Source organism: Triticum aestivum, chromosome 1B (assembly GCF_018294505.1).
Source record: "Triticum aestivum cultivar Chinese Spring chromosome 1B, IWGSC CS RefSeq v2.1, whole genome shotgun sequence".
In the NCBI taxonomy this organism is placed as follows: Eukaryota; Viridiplantae; Streptophyta; class Magnoliopsida; order Poales; family Poaceae; genus Triticum; species Triticum aestivum.
Genome location: NC_057795.1, coordinates 400052882 through 400074801, shown reverse-complemented (window position 1 = coordinate 400074801; position 21920 = coordinate 400052882). Strand labels below are relative to the sequence as shown.

General features: G+C 44.9%; 1 protein-coding gene across 11 annotated transcripts; it reads left to right on the top strand.

Annotated features, from left to right (window-relative positions):
* Window positions 1–1661: 1661 nt before the first annotated feature.
* Window positions 1662–19266, top strand: LOC123127272 (uncharacterized). Of its 11 annotated transcripts, none has more exons than XR_006462240.1 (8): window positions 1662–2032; window positions 2129–2342; window positions 2451–2569; window positions 17143–17215; window positions 17367–17481; window positions 18449–18561; window positions 18731–18802; window positions 18898–19266. XR_006462240.1 is itself a non-coding variant. In XM_044546905.1 (3 exons), the coding sequence occupies exons 1-3, from the start codon at window positions 2027–2029 to the stop codon at window positions 2555–2557; spliced, it is 327 nt and encodes a 108-aa protein (XP_044402840.1). In that variant the 5' UTR covers window positions 1662–2026; the 3' UTR covers window positions 2558–3006. The 11 variants fall into 11 exon arrangements, 1 of the variants encoding a protein (XP_044402840.1); XR_006462252.1 differs by having other exon boundaries at window positions 18441–18561; XR_006462237.1 differs by having other exon boundaries at window positions 18449–18802.
* Window positions 19267–21920: the final 2654 nt, after the last annotated feature.

Genomic DNA, 21920 nt, shown 5'->3' with positions numbered 1-21920 from the left:
GAGGCATACATATGAAAAAGCTCGTGTTTCTATCTCCATGTTTTAGCCAATTCGCTCGCCCCCTTTGCACCCACTCCATTTCTTCCTCCTCCAGAAGGTTCTCAATGACTAGCAAAATCTCCTTTTGTCTATCTATAGCTGCATCCGTCGCCGGCCCCCTCCTCAGGTCCTCCAGCTCTGCTTTCAGGGCCACCATCCTTTTTTGCGGTCTCTTCAACACTTCTCTATCCCAATTGTGCAACTCCACATGTACAACATCAATCTTTGGCTTAAATGGCCCAATCCCGAGCATCGCTGCACGTTGCCACGCACCACGATGAATGATCATACTCAAAACAATTCTTATGTCTACTAACTTTTGGATAGAAAATGAATTCTAGATAAAATCGCTCAGCAGCCCAACGCACGCACCACCCATCACAGGAACAGCGCACATACGCGCAGATTTCTTTTCAATTTTCTCATTTGTTTAGTTTTTTCAATACCAAATTTTGAAATCAACGACATTTAAGAAAATACAGGATACACATTTTCTAAATGCATGTTGAATGTTTAATAAATATATGATGATTATTTTTATATACATGGTAATCATTTTAAAAATAGCCGACGACAAGTTTTCAACATGGTGAACATTTTCAAATACATCAAGTTTCCTAAATACCGACGAATTTTCAAATACACAGCGGACATTTTGGAATACAAGATTAACATTTTTAGTAAATGGTAGAATACACAATGAAATAATATTTAAATATGTGATGAATCATTTTTTCTATAAACAGTATTTTCCATAATTTTCAATTTTTAAACAGAGGATAAACAACAATGAAGAACCAAAAGCAATATTAGAGAGGAAAGTGTAAAAGTTGGAACATGCATGCATCGAAATAAGAAATGACAACAAATTAGTTTTTGCTTTTAAAGAAAACAAGATGATAATTTTTTGCAAGAGAAGATCAATGTATGTAAAATGCATGATGATAGTTATTAAAGTACGCCAAATAATATTTGACAATAACTTATGGAATATCAAATAACTATTTTTTTATGTGTCAAATATCTTAAAAAACATTATATACTTTTAAATATATGATGAACGTTTTTAAATACAGAATGAACACTCTTGGTATAGGATGAGCATTTGTAAATACACGATATTTATTATATATACATAAGCTTTTTTTAAAATAGAAGACCAAAAACACATTATGAAATAAAAATCATTTACCAAAACAACAACAATGAACAGTAGGAAAATAGAAAATAAATGTGCAATCATAATAATAATAAAGCAAGAATGCAAAATAAAAAAAAATAACATAAAGGTAAACCAAAAAAATGGTAATAGAACACATCGATGTACTCTGGAGCGACCGAGCCACATTTGAACAAAAGAAAACAAAATCCACATATTGGACCGGCCAAGGTCAGGACACCTAGTAGGTGAGCGGACGGTACATCTTGCAATAAGTGAAGCTAGATATAACGCAGAACACGGTTTGAGATGGCCAATCTCTACTATTAAATCTACTATTAAAGGAGGATCGAACGTCGTGATGGTTCGACCTCCCACGTTCTTCCTACGGTCTCTTCCCTGCTTAAAGAAAAAAGGTGACAGAAAAAAGAACAGCCACGAGCCCACGACCGCACGGCCCCACGATCCAATCACCCCGACCCCGTCGCCCCAATGGCCGTCTCTCCCGAGAGGCAAGAGAAATCGATCCAATCACCCCGACCCCGTCGCCGCCCAACGTCCATGGCCGTCTCTCCCGAGTGGCCAAGAGAAATCGACCCGCTTCCGCGGTTCTGCCCTACAGTCTTCGCGTCGTCCCGCGCCCAAGGGCGCTCTCCTCTACCCAATCCTCCTCCCTGTCGATTGTCTGTCGCCCCATCCATGGGCCTTTCGCCGTGCCCGTGATGCGCCGCGTCCGGGACCGGCACAGAGCCTGCACAGGGTGGTATGAGCGCAGCCAATGCCTCCTCTCCACCCGTCGCCGGTGAGGACTCTTAAGGATGGCTACTGATGACGGTTTGCCCCTCCCCTTGTCGTTCCTCTCTTGACCTCCTCTCTTTTTTCACCGCCGCTCCTCAATCTGTGATGACAAGGTCTCTTTTCATCCTACAGGCGAGGAGACCCATCAGAAGTGGTGCATGCGTGCGGCATGCCATTAGAGAAGAAAGGCTCATGTATGAAGAACGTTGGCACCAGCCTATGTGCCACCATCCGCATAGAAGACGAGGTAGTGTTACCAGATGCGTACACAGTTCATGTGAAGTAACCCCTCATTGCTTCGATGCTGATTCAGTGGATTACCAGTTCACCACCACCGCCATTGAAGGTGTGCAGAAATAGCGTTTTTTTTCTTTCTATTCTCCTCATTAGAGTTATTGTCCCTTCCTCTCGAGTCATGCAGATTCCAGACATGGCGGTTGTTTTGTTTGTTCAGATGCAGGTTCTCTTCTAGGCTTGGTGGTGAAGAAGCCAGCAACGTTGGTGCGCTGCAGCCTGCAGGTCATAGATGTGAAGAAGCAAGCACGAGGCCATGCGGTCTAGCAGCAGGACACAGTATTTCTCAATCCTAAATCCCGCTCTCCTTTCTTTATTTTTTTGTTGCTTCATCTAGGTTGGGGATTGGGAGCAATTAGAAAATGTAGATCAGTGTAGGAATTACACTTGCTTGATCGCTTTGTGTAGATTTGTTAATGTACCAACTAGAACGAGTAAATTATGTGATGTATCTCATCTGGAGGGAGCACATATTTGGAGGCCACACGAGAACAGACAACATCTCTCCCTCTCACACATTAACAATATTTATAGAGATGATAGAAAGACGTCATGCAGACATTTGACCAACAGGCTGAGCAGAACAGTAACAAATGCAAGCATCAGTTGATTCAGTTCTAAGCAACGGAAAAACTACATAAAAAGGGGGACTGCCATCTACATCCTTCCTGAAACTGAAATCAACAAAAACCAGTGCACAAATGTCTTAGGGGAGCATTGTAACGCCCTCGATGCGGCTATAGCTCCCACGTGTCGAGGCACGGCTTAGAGGCATAACCGCATTGAAAGCAATGTCGCAAGTCAGGCAATCATTACAACATCCCATGTAATACATAATAAAAAAGGGGGAGATAACATAGTTGGCTTACACTCGCCACGTCACATCAGAGTACATAAATAACATCCATCAAACAAGCACTCATGGCCCGACTACGGCGCCAAAATAGAAAAGACCCCCAACATGCGACAAGGTCCTGAATCGATAACCCCAACTAGGCACCACTACTGATCATCCGGAAAAGAAACATAGTATCGCTGAGAGTCCTCGTCGAACTCCCACTTGAGCTCGTACTCGTCACCTGGAGCGGACTCACCTGGACCTGCATCTGGAGTTGTAGTATCTGTGAGCCACAGGGACTCAGCAATCTCACACCCACGCGATCAAGACTATTTAAGCTCATAGGAATGGATAAGGCCAATATGTGTGGAGCTGCAGCAAGCGACTGGCATATGTGGTGGCTAACTTATACGCAAAAGAGAGCGAGGAGAGAAGGCGAAGCACGAGCGAGAAGCTAAAGGAACATCCTGCGCAAGCATAACTCCAACACCGTGTCCACTTCCCGGACTCCGCCGAGAAGGGGCCATCACGGTAACACACACGGTTGATTCATTTTAATTAAGTTTAATTAAAGTTATCTACAACCGGACATTAACAAATTCCCATCTGCCCATAACCGCGGGCACGGCTTTCGAAAGATCAATCCCTGCAGGGGGGTCCCAACTTAGCCCATAACAAGCTCTCACGGTCAACGAAGGAATAGACCTCCACCCAAGACACACCGATCAGACTCGGTATCTCGGTACAACAAGATGATTCGGCAGGTTAAAACAAGTCCAGCAACACCGCCCGAATGTGCCGACAAATCCCGATAGGAGCTGCACATATCTCTTTCTCAGGGCACGCTCGGATAGGTCAAGCTACGAGTAAAACCAAACCTCAAGTTTCCCCGAGGTGGCCCCGCAGGCTGCCTGGTTCGGACCAACACTCAGAGGAGCACTGGCCCGGGGGGGGTTAAAATAAGATGACCCTCGGGCTCCGGAAACCCAAGGGAAAAAGAGGCTAGGTGACAAATGGTAAAACCAATGTTGGGCATTGCTGGAAAAGCTTTAATCAAGACGAACTATCAAGGGGTTCCCATTATAGCCCAACCGTGTAAGGGACGCAACATTCCGGGAACATAACACCGATATGACGGAAACTAGGGCGGCAAGAGTGGAACAAAACACTAGGCGAGAGGCCGAGCCTTCCACCCTTTACCAAGTATATAGATGCGTTAAGATAACATAGCAATATAATGATATCCCAACAAGCAATATAAATGTTCCAACAAGGAACGGCTCCAATCTTCACCTGCAACTAACAACGCTATAAGAAGGGCTGAGCAAGCGGTAACATAGCCAATCAACGGTTTGCTAGGACAAAGGTGGGTTAGAGGTTCAACATGGCAATTGGGAGGCTGACAAGCAAAAGGTAGGCATCGAAGCAGTGGCAAGCAAAAGAGCGAGCAAACTAGCATAGCAAAGATAGTAGTGATTTCGAGGGTATGATCATCTTGCCTGCACAGTTGTCAGAGTTGACTGGATCCTCACAAGCAAACTCAACGGGCTCCTCGGTAGCGAACTCGTCTCCCGGCTCTACCCAAAGACAAACAAGCAACAAGGACACAATCAACCACGGGCAAGACCAAGCAACATGATGAAATGACGATATGCTATGCGGGATGCGATGCGGGATGCAAAATGCAAGATATGACAGGAAATGCATGAACCTGGCATCAACTTGGAAAACCAAGTGTGCCACTGGATAGAGGGGATGAAATCGCTTGAAAACGATATAAAGATCATAGGAATCGGAGCTACGGTTTGGAAATGGCAAGCGTTTTAAGATATGACACCGGTCTGCGATTTATAGCAAGTAGGCATCTAAATGCAACGAAAAGAACATGCTACAGCCACCAAACATGAAAACAAAATATATGGCAGTGATGTACACAAGATGGTTGACAAAACACTAGCACTGAGCCATAGGCAAATTCATCCATTAAGAGGTTCAAACAAGCATGGCTAAAACGCAAATGCAAAACAGATTTCAGACTTAGTGAAATTAACACTAGTCTGAAATTTCAGATCACGAAGCCCTCTTCGGAGCAGCAAAACAACATGATAGAAAACCTGAACATGACAAGTAAGAACATGGCATGGAGCTACTCAACAAGCTTAACAAAACACCCAAAGTGACCTGGGGCCAAAAGGGTTCACAAAATACTCTACCGAGCTCACGAACATCGCTCGAACACAATCAGTTTTCAGACTTAGTGAAAACTGAGACATGCTGAAATTTAACTCACGAAGGCATGTAAACGAGCTCGATGCACTCACTACGGTGCAAGTCATGGCAAGGAAAGCATATCACCAGCAAGAAGGCACAAAGTGCTAGCTACACATGGCAAGAACGAAGGCATAGCATGCATGGAACGCTAACGGTAGCATCGGCGAAATCGCAAACAAGTTGACGATCTGCCCAGATTAACAATGAAGCAAAAGTTGAGCTCGATTGAGTCAACCTAGAGCACTCCACAAATGCAAACAAAGACATGGATGGATAGAGCATAACATAAATATCAAAACTCCCTTACTGATCATCCTCAAAAGAGGCACGGATCACTAGGAAACAAGCTGGACATATAGCATCATGAACTAAAATATCCCAGACTTAGCGAAAATCGCTAAGTCCCTGAAATCTGCAATCTCAGGTACCTCTCTTCGCAAGCTTGCACAAGACAACACACACATCCTAAAAATGCATGGGTGGCACCTCTGGAAAGAAGACAAAATGCTTCCCAATTCATCCCAAAGGGGCACAGGCATATCATGCACGAATTAAATATAGCAAAAATGACAAAAGTGCATGATGAACTAACGGATCTGCAATTTAACTCACGAAGCCTCCTTCTAACAGCATTTTGGGTATCAAGATGACCTCAAATGCAAATGATGCAATGGAATGAAATGATGTACATGTCGAGACGAAGATTTTGATATATCATACGCCCAAAACGGAGCTACGGTTGCAAAGTTACGGGACCTCGAACAGAGCAACATGGATCAAAAATCTAGGGACTTAGAAAAATCGGAGGGGGGTTAGGGTTTACTGTACACGCGCGGATCTGGATCTGGGCTCGCCGGGGCACGGAAGCCGAGGCGGCGCCGGCGGCGGAGCTCGAGCTCACCGGAGCGGCGGGGTGCGCCGGCGGGGAGGAGGTCGCCGGGGGGGGCGGCGCCGGCAAGGAGGCAGCGGAGGGGCGCGGGAGCCGAGGCGGGGAGCGGCCGGGCGGCGAGGTGCCCGCGGCGGCGGCAACCTCCGGCTGGGGCGGCGACGGCGGCCGCGGCGGCGGCCGGCCGGGGAGAAGACGGCGGCGGGGCGCGGGACAGGGCGCGGCGGCGGTTCGGGCCGCGGGGGCCCCGCACGGGCCTCGCGGGCCCGCGGGCGGCGGCGAACTGGGGACCGGGCGGCGCCACTAGGAGGCCGACACGTGGCGGCGGACGGGGAGGCCGGACATGTCCGTCGGCGGCGGTTGTGTCCGACGGCGGCCGGAGGAGTTTTTTAGGGTTTCGGGAAGAGGGAGAGATCCGAAAACGGAGGGGTGTATATATAGGCATAGAGGGAGCTAGGAGAGTCCAAATGAGGTGCGGTTTTCGCCCACACGATCGTGATCGAACGCTCTAGGACATGGAGCAGAGTTTGGTGGGTTTTGGGCCAAATTTGGGGGGTGTTGGGCTGCAACACACACGAGGCCTTTTCGGTCCCTCGGTTAACCGTTGGAGTATCAAACGAAGTCCAAATGACCCGAAACTTGACAGGCGGTCTACCGGTAGTAAACCAAGGCCGCTTGGCAAGACTCGGTCCAATCCGGAAATGTTTAAACCCCACACGAGAAAGAAAGGTAGAAATGACCACCGGAGGAGAACGAAACGCCGGAATGCAAAACGGACAACGGGGAAAATGCTCGAATGCATGAGACGAACATGTATGCAAATGCAATGCACGTGATGACATGATAAGAGATGCACGAAAAAGAAAACAACACACGGAGACAAAGACCCAAACCCGAGAAATAAATATAACTTAGCGCCGGAGACGGCAAGAGTTGGATACAAAAAATGGAAAGTATATCTGGGGCGTTACAACACTCCACCACTACGAAAAGATCTCGTCCCGAGATCTAGGACTGAAAGAACTCCGGGTACTCAGAACGGAGGTGATCCTCGCGTTCCCAGGTAGCTTCACGGTCGGAATGGTGTGACCACTTGACTTTGAGAAATTTGATTGACTTGTTGCGAGTTTTGCGTTCAGTCTCTTCAAGAATAGCAACTGGGTGCTCACGATAGGAGAGATCTTCTTGGAGCTCAATGTCCTCGAAGTTGACGGTGCGGTCAGGAGTCTTGAAGCACTTTCGAAGCTGAGAGACGTGGAACACATCATGAACATTTGCAAAGTTTGAAGGAAGCTCGAGTTGATAGGCGAGGTCGCCTCTCTTGCTGACAATCTTGAAAGGTCCCACGTATCTAGGGGCAAGCTTCCCTTTGATACCGAAGCGACGAGTACCTTTCATGGGAGAGACGCGGAGGTAAACATGATCTCCGATCTCGAAAACCAATTCACGGTGCTTACTATCATAGTAGCACTTCTGGCGGGATTGAGCTGCTTTGAGGTTATCACGAATGACTTTGCACATGTCTTCTGCTTCTGTGATTAAGTCATTACCCAGCAGCTGACGTTCACCGGTTTCGGACCAGTTGAGAGGGGTACGGCACTTCCTGCCATACAGAATTTCAAAGGGGGCCTTGCCCGAACTTGCTTGAAAGCTGTTGTTGTATGAGAATTCAGCATAAGGAAGACAATCCTCCCACTTCATGCCGAAGGAGATCACACAAGCCCTGAGCATATCTTCAAGAATCTGATTGACACGCTCGACTTGACCGCTTGTTTGAGGATGGAACGCTGTGCTGAAGCGGATGTTGGTGCCCATGGCCTTCTGAAAAGAATCCCAAAACTTGGAGGTAAAGATGCTGCCACGGTCTGAAGATATCACTTGAGGAATACCGTGCAGAGAGACAATGCGAGAGGTATAGAGTTCCGCCAATTGAGCTGCAGTGATTGACTCTTTGATAGGTAGAAAATGAGCCACCTTGGTGAGCTTGTCGATGACGACAAATATAGCATCATTGCCACGCTTGGACTTTGGAAAACCAGTCACGAAGTCCATTTCAATGTGGTCAAACTTCCATTCTGGAATGGCAAGAGGTTGGAGGAGACCAGCTGGCCTTTGGTGTTCTGCCTTCACTCTTCTACAGACATCACATTCGTTCACGAATTGAGCGATCTCGCGCTTCATTCGAGTCCACCAATAAGCTTGCTTGAGGTCCTGATACATCTTCGTACTACCAGGGTGGATGGAGAGGAGAGAGTTGTGAGCCTCGTTCATGATCACCTTACGAAGTTCACCTTTGGGCACAACAATTCGATCCTCGAAAAAGAGAGTGTCCTTGTCATCAAGTCGGTAGCACTTGTACTTGGACTGACTCTTTGCAATACCAATCTTCACCTTCTTCACCATAGCATCAAGAAGTTGGGCTTGGCGAATCTGGTCTTCTAAGGTAGGAGAGACTTGAAGGTTGGCGAGGGAACCTTGAGGAACAACTTGCAGATTAAGTTTGCGGAAAGCTTCACAAAGCTCGGGTTGACAAGGCTTGAGAATCAGACTGTTGCAATATGCTTTTCTGCTCAAAGCGTCAGCAATCACATTAGCCTTGCCTGGAGTATACTCGATACTCGGATTGTACTCTTGAATCATTTCGACCCATCGAGTCTGCCTGAGGTTGAGATTAGGCTGAGTGAAGATGTACTTGAGACTCTTATGATCAGTGAAAATATCCACTTTCCTTCCCAATAGAAGATGTCTCCAAGTCAACAAAGCGTGTACAACTGCCGCCAACTCGAGATCATGAGTGGGGTAGTTCTTCTCATTAGGTTTCAACTGGCGAGAGGTATAAGCAACAACTTTCTTCTCTTGCATCAGTACAGCACCGAGACCTTGGAGAGAGGCGTCACAAAAGACCTCGTACGGCTTGGTTTCATCAGGTGGAGTCAGAACTGGAGCAGTGATCAATTTCTCTTTCAAAGTGTTGAAAGCAATATCACACTCCGGAGACCAAATGTACTTGACGTGCTTCTGAAGAAGATTTGAGAGAGGCTTGGCGATCTTAGAAAAGTTTTCAACGAATCTTCTGCAATAGCTTGCGAGACCGAGGAAACTGCGGAGTTGCTTTACGTTCTGAGGAGGTTCCCAATTCACAATTGCAGACACCTTCTCAGGATTCACGGAAATGCCCTTGGCAGAGATGATATGACCAAGATACAGAACCTCGTCGAGCCAAAATTCACACTTGGAGAACTTGGCGTAGAACTGATGTTCTCTGAGTTTGTCAAGAACCAAACGCAAGTGCTTGGCATGATCTTTCTTGTTCTTCGAGAAAACCAGAATGTCGTCGAGATAGACCAGAACGAATTCATTGGTGTAGGGGTTGAAGATGAAGTTCATCATGCGAGAGAACGTCGGAGGAGCGTTGGCGAGGCCAAAAGACATGACGGTGTATTCATATGAACCAAAGCTTGTTCTGAACGCCGTCTTGGGAATATCTTGCTCACGAATACGAATCTGATGATAACCCATACGGAGATCGAGCTTGGAGAATACTTGAGCACCCTTGAGTTGTTCGAACAGCTCATTTATGTTGGGAAGTGGGTATTTGTTCTTGATGGTCTTCTTGTTTACTGGACGGTAATCAACACAAAGTCGACTCGATCCATCCTTCTTCTTCACAAAAAGAACACCACAACCCCACGGAGAAGTACTAGGCCGAATGAGACCCAATCTTTCTTGCTCATCGAGTTGTTTCTTCAGCTCCTTCAACTCTTCGGGGCCGAGCTTGTAAGGGCGTTTGCACACAGGTTCCGTGCCAGGCTCAAGTTCAATAACAAATTCAACCGGCCGGTTTGGAGGCATCCCTGGAAGTTCTTCTGGAAAGACGTCTTGATATTCGCAAACGACAGGAATTTGCGAAATAGCATCCAATTCACCCTTCTCATTGAGAGAAAACAACCGGATGGAATTATCTCGAGCGGCAAAGACAATGACATCCTCAGACGAATGAGTCAGTTGAATCTGCGTGGCTGCACAATCAAGCTGAGCTTTATGCTTAGAGAGCCAGTCCATCCCGAGAATAAGATCGATATCGGAATTACCAAGAACCATAGGAGAAGCAAGAAACTTGAAATCGCCCATCGTGATAGCGACATCTGGCACCTCCAGACTTGCGCTCAAACGTTTGCCCGGAGAAATGATATCCATATGTTTACCCAAATGAGAAGAAAAGAACTCATGCTTGGTAAAAAATGGCTTTGACATGAAACAATGCGATGCACCCGTGTCAAAAAGAACTTTTGCAGGAATATCATTAATAGGAAGGTTACCCATAATGACATCTGAAGAATCCTCAGCCTGAGCTGCATTCAGCATATTGACCTTGGCGTGCTTGGGATTGTGCTTGACCACAGCTGTACTTGCCGATCTGACAGGAGGAGGAGGAGGAAGACGCCTCTGGTTGGTACACTTGTTGGCATAGTGACCCTTCTGTTGGCACTTGTTGCACGTGACCTCTGAAAGCGGACGGTGATACGGAGCACTCGATCTTGGCGCTTGAGACGAAGATTTGTTCTGAAAGCCTGGGTTGGGTGGGTGGGAGAAACCACTGCCACCTTTGCTCTTCTGCTGATACGGCTGACGGAACGGAGGAGGAGGAAGCCAATACTTCTGCTGCTTGACCACTTGAGTAGAGGAAGAAGGAGTAACCTCTCTGGCACGCTTCCTGGAAGCATCACATCTCATCTGAGCAGCCTCTTGCTTCAGTGCCATGTTGTAGAACTCATCGTATCTCAACGGCTCAAAGAGGACAAGAGCGAGCTGAATTTCCTCACGAAGACCACCCCTGAACTGATAGATCATACTCTTCTCATCAGGAACATCCTGCTTGGCAAAACGGGCGAGCTTCTGGAACAACTTGTTGTAGTCATAGACAGACAAAGAGCCTTGCTTCAGATTGCGGAATTCCTGACGCTTACTCTCAATCACACTTTGAGGGATGTGATGAGCGCGGAAATCTTGACGGAAATCGTCCCAAGTGATAACACGTCCACCTCTGGAATCCTTGTACTGCTGGAACCACTCTGCAGCCTGATCTTTGAGCTGGAAAGAAGCGAACTTGACGAAATCTTCAGGCCTGACGTTGCTGCATTCAAAATGCTTGCCCAGATCCACTAGCCAATCGTCAGCGTCGGTAGCCTCAACACAACCGCTGAACGTCTTTGGGCCATTAGCAAGGAACTGGTTCAGAGTAGCAAAGTGGTGCTGATTATGGCCTTGATTCCCTTGATTGCCTTGATTGCGCTCTTGAAGGATTTGCATGATCAACTGTGTGTTTGCATTAGTAGCGGCCATCACAGCTTGCCATGCTTCCGGAGGAGGCGGAGGTGGAGGCGGATTAGGATTCGGAGTCGTGCGCGTTGGAGGAGCCATCCTGAAGAGGTTGACCACCATTAGCACATAGATAGACAACAATATAGAAGCTGAATCCAACGGAATGAAAATTGCAACATATAGTCTTCACATCCGAACAAAATGAACGAATGCATCCCTCTTCAAAAGATCACACATCCATAAATTGCGAAGCCACGAAGAATTAAGGTAGAGAGATAAATCAACAAGGTACGGATCAAGAACGAATAATCGGTAAGAAATCCCAATCTCAAACCAATATCCGTGGAAGAAGAACTAGAGCTACTAGATTTCCCACCTATGAAACTCCCGAACCTTTCCGGTTATGCAATCAGGTGTTGGGGATACAGGGGAAGCACAATATCTCACCCAAACTAGCAAACCCTACATCCAGCTGTATCCATCCTTCAACACATAACCAGGAAAACTTCGGAAACCATCTACCTCAACCTTCGAAAAGCATCCGTTATACAAGTTATGGCGATACTCCCGAACTCCCGCCCCAGTACTGGGTGGCGTCGAGGTTATCTCACCAACGAACTGCATAAAAGAGATTTTCGATGTCGGCGAACATATCTCAAGTATACCAGAATTGCAACGATAAAATTGTGACGACAACACCTCGGAGCTCAACTCCCCGGGACACTGCCACAACCCCTAAAGACAGGAGGCACCAAGAACAATGTTCTCGTCACAAAACCATCGGAACAAAACCAAGATACTCGCGTGAACCTAAAAAAATTTTTAGTGAAATTTGAGAAGAGAAGAGTCAAAACTCTACGCCAGGATGCCTTACCAGAGCGATGAGGAGACTGGGAAGTAAAAGAATTCCTAAGCTCTCCGAAATATAATTCCTAAGGACTCAAAACATTTTTCTAGACACAACTCGGCTGCTAAAAACGATCAAGCAATGGGGCTCCTAAGGTCGGGGATGGCTCTGATTACCAACTTGTAACGCCCTCGATGCGGCTATAGCTCCCACGTGTCGAGGCACGGCTTAGAGGCATAACCGCATTGAAAGCAATGTCGCAAGTCAGGCAATCATTACAACATCCCATGTAATACATAATAAAAAGGGGGAGATAACATAGTTGGCTTACACTCGCCACGTCACATCAGAGTACATAAATAACATCCATCAAACAAGCACTCATGGCCCGACTACGGCGCCAAAATAGAAAAGACCCCCAACATGCGACAAGGTCCTGAATCGATAACCCCAACTAGGCACCACTACTGATCATCCGGAAAAGAAACATAGTATCGCTGAGAGTCCTCGTCGAACTCCCACTTGAGCTCGTACTCGTCACCTGGAGCGGACTCACCTGGACCTGCATCTGGAGTTGTAGTATCTGTGAGCCACAGGGACTCAGCAATCTCACACCCACGCGATCAAGACTATTTAAGCTCATAGGAATGGATAAGGCCAATATGTGTGGAGCTGCAGCAAGCGACTGGCATATGTGGTGGCTAACTTATACGCAAAAGAGAGCGAGGAGAGAAGGCGAAGCACGAGCGAGAAGCTAAAGGAACATCCTGCGCAAGCATAACTCCAACACCGTGTCCACTTCCCGGACTCCGCCGAGAAGGGGCCATCACGGTAACACACACGGTTGATTCATTTTAATTAAGTTTAATTAAAGTTATCTACAACCGGACATTAACAAATTCCCATCTGCCCATAACCGCGGGCACGGCTTTCGAAAGATCAATCCCTGCAGGGGGGTCCCAACTTAGCCCATAACAAGCTCTCACGGTCAACGAAGGAATAGACCTCCACCCAAGACACACCGATCAGACTCGGTATCTCGGTACAACAAGATGATTCGGCAGGTTAAAACAAGTCCAGCAACACCGCCCGAATGTGCCGACAAATCCCGATAGGAGCTGCACATATCTCTTTCTCAGGGCACGCTCGGATAGGTCAAGCTACGAGTAAAACCAAACCTCAAGTTTCCCCGAGGTGGCCCCGCAGGCTGCCTGGTTCGGACCAACACTCAGAGGAGCACTGGCCCGGGGGGGGTTAAAATAAGATGACCCTCGGGCTCCGGAAACCCAAGGGAAAAAGAGGCTAGGTGACAAATGGTAAAACCAATGTTGGGCATTGCTGGAAAAGCTTTAATCAAGACGAACTATCAAGGGGTTCCCATTATAGCCCAACCGTGTAAGGGACGCAACATTCCGGGAACATAACACCGATATGACGGAAACTAGGGCGGCAAGAGTGGAACAAAACACTAGGCGAGAGGCCGAGCCTTCCACCCTTTACCAAGTATATAGATGCGTTAAGATAACATAGCAATATAATGATATCCCAACAAGCAATATAAATGTTCCAACAAGGAACGGCTCCAATCTTCACCTGCAACTAACAACGCTATAAGAAGGGCTGAGCAAGCGGTAACATAGCCAATCAACGGTTTGCTAGGACAAAGGTGGGTTAGAGGTTCAACATGGCAATTGGGAGGCTGACAAGCAAAAGGTAGGCATCGAAGCAGTGGCAAGCAAAAGAGCGAGCAAACTAGCATAGCAAAGATAGTAGTGATTTCGAGGGTATGATCATCTTGCCTGCACAGTTGTCAGAGTTGACTGGATCCTCACAAGCAAACTCAACGGGCTCCTCGGTAGCGAACTCGTCTCCCGGCTCTACCCAAAGACAAACAAGCAACAAGGACACAATCAACCACGGGCAAGACCAAGCAACATGATGAAATGACGATATGCTATGCGGGATGCGATGCGGGATGCAAAATGCAAGATATGACAGGAAATGCATGAACCTGGCATCAACTTGGAAAACCAAGTGTGCCACTGGATAGAGGGGATGAAATCGCTTGAAAACGATATAAAGATCATAGGAATCGGAGCTACGGTTTGGAAATGGCAAGCGTTTTAAGATATGACACCGGTCTGCGATTTATAGCAAGTAGGCATCTAAATGCAACGAAAAGAACATGCTACAGCCACCAAACATGAAAACAAAATATATGGCAGTGATGTACACAAGATGGTTGACAAAACACTAGCACTGAGCCATAGGCAAATTCATCCATTAAGAGGTTCAAACAAGCATGGCTAAAACGCAAATGCAAAACAGATTTCAGACTTAGTGAAATTAACACTAGTCTGAAATTTCAGATCACGAAGCCCTCTTCGGAGCAGCAAAACAACATGATAGAAAACCTGAACATGACAAGTAAGAACATGGCATGGAGCTACTCAACAAGCTTAACAAAACACCCAAAGTGACCTGGGGCCAAAAGGGTTCACAAAATACTCTACCGAGCTCACGAACATCGCTCGAACACAATCAGTTTTCAGACTTAGTGAAAACTGAGACATGCTGAAATTTAACTCACGAAGGCATGTAAACGAGCTCGATGCACTCACTACGGTGCAAGTCATGGCAAGGAAAGCATATCACCAGCAAGAAGGCACAAAGTGCTAGCTACACATGGCAAGAACGAAGGCATAGCATGCATGGAACGCTAACGGTAGCATCGGCGAAATCGCAAACAAGTTGACGATCTGCCCAGATTAACAATGAAGCAAAAGTTGAGCTCGATTGAGTCAACCTAGAGCACTCCACAAATGCAAACAAAGACATGGATGGATAGAGCATAACATAAATATCAAAACTCCCTTACTGATCATCCTCAAAAGAGGCACGGATCACTAGGAAACAAGCTGGACATATAGCATCATGAACTAAAATATCCCAGACTTAGCGAAAATCGCTAAGTCCCTGAAATCTGCAATCTCAGGTACCTCTCTTCGCAAGCTTGCACAAGACAACACACACATCCTAAAAATGCATGGGTGGCACCTCTGGAAAGAAGACAAAATGCTTCCCAATTCATCCCAAAGGGGCACAGGCATATCATGCACGAATTAAATATAGCAAAAATGACAAAAGTGCATGATGAACTAACGGATCTGCAATTTAACTCACGAAGCCTCCTTCTAACAGCATTTTGGGTATCAAGATGACCTCAAATGCAAATGATGCAATGGAATGAAATGATGTACATGTCGAGACGAAGATTTTGATATATCATACGCCCAAAACGGAGCTACGGTTGCAAAGTTACGGGACCTCGAACAGAGCAACATGGATCAAAAATCTAGGGACTTAGAAAAATCGGAGGGGGGTTAGGGTTTACTGTACACGCGCGGATCTGGATCTGGGCTCGCCGGGGCACGGAAGCCGAGGCGGCGCCGGCGGCGGAGCTCGAGCTCACCGGAGCGGCGGGGTGCGCCGGCGGGGAGGAGGTCGCCGGGGGGGGCGGCGCCGGCAAGGAGGCAGCGGAGGGGCGCGGGAGCCGAGGCGGGGAGCGGCCGGGCGGCGAGGTGCCCGCGGCGGCGGCAACCTCCGGCTGGGGCGGCGACGGCGGCCGCGGCGGCGGCCGGCCGGGGAGAAGACGGCGGCGGGGCGCGGGACAGGGCGCGGCGGCGGTTCGGGCCGCGGGGGCCCCGCACGGGCCTCGCGGGCCCGCGGGCGGCGGCGAACTGGGGACCGGGCGGCGCCACTAGGAGGCCGACACGTGGCGGCGGACGGGGAGGCCGGACATGTCCGTCGGCGGCGGTTGTGTCCGACGGCGGCCGGAGGAGTTTTTTAGGGTTTCGGGAAGAGGGAGAGATCCGAAAACGGAGGGGTGTATATATAGGCATAGAGGGAGCTAGGAGAGTCCAAATGAGGTGCGGTTTTCGCCCACACGATCGTGATCGAACGCTCTAGGACATGGAGCAGAGTTTGGTGGGTTTTGGGCCAAATTTGGGGGGTGTTGGGCTGCAACACACACGAGGCCTTTTCGGTCCCTCGGTTAACCGTTGGAGTATCAAACGAAGTCCAAATGACCCGAAACTTGACAGGCGGTCTACCGGTAGTAAACCAAGGCCGCTTGGCAAGACTCGGTCCAATCCGGAAATGTTTAAACCCCACACGAGAAAGAAAGGTAGAAATGACCACCGGAGGAGAATGAAACGCCGGAATGCAAAACGGACAACGGGGAAAATGCTCGAATGCATGAGACGAACATGTATGCAAATGCAATGCACGTGATGACATGATAAGAGATGCACGAAAAAGAAAACAACACACGGAGACAAAGACCCAAACCCGAGAAATAAATATAACTTAGCGCCGGAGACGGCAAGAGTTGGATACAAAAAATGGAAAGTATATCTGGGGCGTTACAAGCATGGTCTTGTCAAACCTCAGGATGGAAGAAAAATTACTTCTGTTCCAAGATGATAGCTCGGCCGGTGTAAAAAGATTTGGATCAAATCACTCCATTTTAAAATGTAATCTACCTAAAATCAAACAGATACGAGCCCTGATTCTGAACTATGGGAGGGTAAATTAACACTTACACATAGATATTGATTGATTTAGGACATAACCCCATCTCTCCCATACCCTCTTTCTCTCACTTGTTTTTCCTCTCTTAACCACAGCATGAAGGAGGCTAGGACTGAGTGCAGGCCTGTGACTAGGATCAATAGCAGGAGACAACGTCACATCGTGGATGTAATTAATACAAATTTGACCAAAGGATTTATTGTTGTTTGGCAGACGGGGACTTGTTCATCTTTGTTGTAGCACGGTGCCTTGTTCCAGATATTGTATATGTCTTTTTATGTATCCTTTGTTTGTTCTGAATTTGGCTGCTTTCATGCAGATCAAGTTGTCATGGAGGACAAAAAGAGGGGTGCATTGCAATCTATATTTTTCACTACTAAATGTGTGACACAATCTGTTGAGAAACACATTTAGGTATGCGTAGTATACTTCAGGTAACTAACCACTGCATTTGTTTCGTCAATTATTTCCTTTTTATTCAGTGAATTAAATGTACTTTGGTTAAAAAGTGTGAGTTGAATGTCTAAGTATGCAAAGTTCTCCCATTGGGTTGCCACTACAACGAAATAAACATGTAAATGACTGTTAAACATACTCTATTTTCATTATTGAAAGCCAATGTTTCTGCCGGTCACAGAGCTATATATTAATGAGTTATTATGTTGATGCACACTGCATTCAGTTTACTGAGCTTGTTTTTTTTTTCTGACCGGATTCAGTTTTAATGTAATTGGATGGTGAAGAAAACTAGCAAGTTGCATAGGAGTAATTCATAGGTGCACCCGCGTGGAATAATAATTTTCCAAATGTCAAACAGTTTTAGAAACACTATACATATAAATATCCGAATCATCTGTGCCCTTGTAAAATTTCGTGGAAAAATGATTTGGGAGGATGAGGTTAGGAGGTAGTATGCTTGGGCAAGAGGAAGAGGTTGCTTTAGTATTGACCACGAAGTGCTCTGGTAGTGTCGTAGCGGCCAGCCGGCCACTCGCTCTCCAAATCCTGCAGCTGCGCATGGGCCCGATGGGCTCCACGATCACCACAGCTGCCTCATGGGCTTACCGCTGGCAGTATCGAACCCTCACCAGATTGACCCCACAATCGACCATCGCCCTCATCTCATTATTGCGGTCGTCCTCCCTCTCCCATATTTGGCAATTTTATTCTCTATCATATCCAAACTTAACAGTTAGTTATGCTACAATAGGTGTCTTATTTATGCAATTACATCTCTTTTTATGCGAGCATGATTATTTTCCTTCTGCATAAATATGGCAGTTCATTTTCCTTTTTCCTTATACAAATGTATATACCAATATCATGATTTGTGATGCAATAGGCTACAATTTTCTAATGTTAATCTGTGGGTTATAAACTTACAATATATTAGTATTTCAGTATATGCTCATTTCATCTGGAGGTACAATCTCAACTTCTTGAAGCAACATACAGTACCGGAGGGTGTAACTTTTGGACATTTACGTCAAAACCTTGGAGATGATGGATGCTCGGTGACTAGCTCTGCATGCCTTCTATGGGGTTCAAAATTACTTTATGATGTTCATCCTGCTAGGCTGCAGGGTCATAGTGCTTCCAGTATTTTTAATTTTGAATCATATAGTCAATCAATCAGTCATGGATCAGATGGTTTAATAAGTTTTTTTGCATTTCATATGGTAGTGATCGACAGAGGCTCTTTTGGTCCAATCAGTGAGAGATCAAATAGCTTGAGCTTGCCATACACAAAGCAATGTAACTAGAATAGTCTTTATTTTTCAATCAGTTTCCCAGTTATATTTCTTCTAGAATTCAATTTTTTACTTTGTGATTCGTTGGCTTTTTGTTAGATGATACACGCTTCCAACTACAGTGCAGACGCTCCAAAAATCAGGCTACATGCCAGCTGCAAACAAATATAATAAAGTTGTTTGGGTGGATCTGTTGTGGTGCTGCTTAGGTGGATCTAATCAAGACAACTATTGATCGTCTTCCATTTCAACAGCAGCAATGTGGGGTGTCACATGTGGAGTAGGAGGTGTAAGAGAAGATGGAGAAGGTGATTATTCTCGCATTACATTGAGTGTTGAGTGTGGGGTATATGGAAATATTTGAATTGAAGACGATCCGGTACCTGAGATAAATGATCGAGGAGACGCATGACTTGAATAAAAATATTTGTGAGAATATGAAATGAGGAAATTACTATTTCTGACCGAGTCTTAATCTGAAGACGACATTTCTATGATGCTTGCATTCACGAATTGAAGAAACCCCTGTCTATGATGCTTGCTTTCACGAATTGAAGAAACTCCTGTCGAATACCTTTGTTGGTTGCAATTATCGTTCAAATATCATCATTTGAAAAGTAGCAACGCATGTTCTATTCTTAGAAAAAACATACTCCCTCCATCCATATATACAGGGCCTAATGTGTTTTTCGAGTCTGCTTTGACTATTGATAAGGTTAATAGTATATGAGATGTATAATATGATAATTATATCATTGAAAACTCGTTTCAAATACAAATTTGAAGGTATGCTTTGTGTAATTTGCTGTCATATATTACCATATATTATTGCTTTAACATGTGGTCAACGTTAGCCTCGACAAACACATTAGGCCCTATGCATAGGAATAGAGGGAGTATTTTATTCCGTCTAAAAATATATTTTTATCTCGTGGCAACGCACGGGCATCCAACTAGTACTATTTAAGTGAAGCTTGATATATCTTTAGAGAATACGGTTCGGGAGGGCAAATCCTATTTAAGTGAAGCTAAATAAGTTAAATATAGCTGCATGGAACACGGTACAGGATGTCCAATCCTATTTTACGCTTGTTAGAGGAAACTAGCAAAAGAGCCCGTGCGTTGCAACGGGAGAAAAAAATAACACACACTCTTAATCCAATAACCATAATATGTTCATGCACTTTATTTTAGCGAGGCATCATTATTATGTTGCCGCTTATCCTCCTCACCCTCAATGGCCTCAGTGTTCACACAAACCAAAGTGTGTTTGAATGTTGTTTTTTCCCCTGCCAGTTTTTTCAGAGGTGCTCATGTGTGGTTATCAATGTTTTCTTTTGTCTCTTTATGATTTTAGTGGTTGTTTATTTGCAATCCAGGTCGTCGTGGTACGAAAGAAAAACGGACGTGCCCTATAGGTTACAAGTTTGCTTTTAAAATAATATTTAAAATATTTAATAGGTAAAAATAACATCATATTCAAATTCTACATATTTTTCTATTCAAATTTCATATATAACATGTTAAAATTGGAGTTACGGTTTAATAGATATGGATAATTAAGAAAAATATTTGTTTGACTTAAACATTTTTTAAAAATTGTGAACATTTTTAAGAAATTTTCCTGAACTGGCAAACATTCTATAATCAATGAACTTTTTTTAGAAATTGGGTGGAATAGTTATTGAATTTGACGAACTTTTTTTGATTTAACGAACATTTTTGGAAATGCCCGTGCGTTGCAGCGGGAAAAAACTATCAAGTTATACATGTGTGGTAGATATAAAAAAGTATGAATCAAATTCACAAAGTATATACAAATGATGTCATGATGAGATAAGACACTTCTAAAATGTAATTTCAAAAACTAACAATATGGTGCTCACCAAGACTTGATTTTTTTTAAGGCGTCACAACAAAATATTTTGTGGCTGAGCAAACTGCATTGACGGACCCTGCCTGAGCTATACTGATAAATAAAGTGTCTCGCCTTGACTTAGCGTAGCGGTGTTTACCATAACCACTATTATGGTACAAGAATAAGCATAACCGTGTATGAAAGCAAAATAGACATTTAGTCATTTTAATATAGCTAACAAAAACTAACCCTTATAAAGTTATGTCAATTTTGTTGGGTTCAGCGCTGTACAAAACACGGAAACCCTTTTTTACCCGACGTGAAGGACTAAATAAAATCATAAAATGAGCTATATAGATCTCCTAATAAAACCTTTATGGAAGCTACAATTAATTTTGTTCATTATTTACGGATGTGTTTTAATTTTTGTGAACATTTTCTAAAAGCTGATGGACATGTTTTTTAAATTCCTGAATATGCTTTGAATATTGGCTCGTTTTAGAAAATCATGAACATTTTTTATTTCATGAAAATTCATTTGAAATCGTGATTTTTTAATAATATGCGAGCAATTTTTAAGTCATGAACATTTTATGATTTTTAGAATATTTTTTAAATTCACAAACAGTTTACCATTTTCCTACTTTTTTTCAGAACTCGCAACTGTTTGATATTTTGGAAATCCGAAATTAATTTTGAGATAAAAAAACAAAATAGAAATAAAAAAGGAAAAAGAAATAAAAAATAGGGGGCGCCACGAATCCGAAATTAATTTTTAGAGAAAAAAAACTAAAATAGAAATAAAAAAGAAATAGAAAAACAAGGGGCGCCACGACCCGCACATGGGTAAAAAGAAAGAGAAAAAGCATGAGAACCAGGGATCGATCCCATCGCGCTACTCATGCATCACTGCTATTATACCGTATCAACACTTAATAACAGAACCGGGAGCGATATTTGAAATTAAAAACGAATCGTTTTTGCCACTTACGGATGGCATTGGTGGGTAATTATTGCCAACTTTGAGGGTAGTTTTTATGACGTACAGGCAGAAACTCAATTCTCTTTATTATTATAGGTAAAGATAAAGATAAAAGGATGCAAAAAAAATCATTTTTTGAATGTTTCTTATCTTACTGTTCACACCAGGACCTGGGTGTAGAAACTCTAGGTCCATTTAAGTGGTCTTTTCGTCACAATTGTCGATGGTAGTCTCTCTTGCCCACATATTCATGACAAACGTCATTAATCCCACAATTATGAG

Excerpts from the sequence above, each read along its gene's own strand:
- LOC123127272 (XM_044546905.1), top strand. Across the intron at positions 2,343-2,450 it reads CACCACCACCGCCATTGAAG|ATGCAGGTTCTCTTCTAGGC; the intron begins GTGTGCAGAAAT and ends TTGTTTGTTCAG.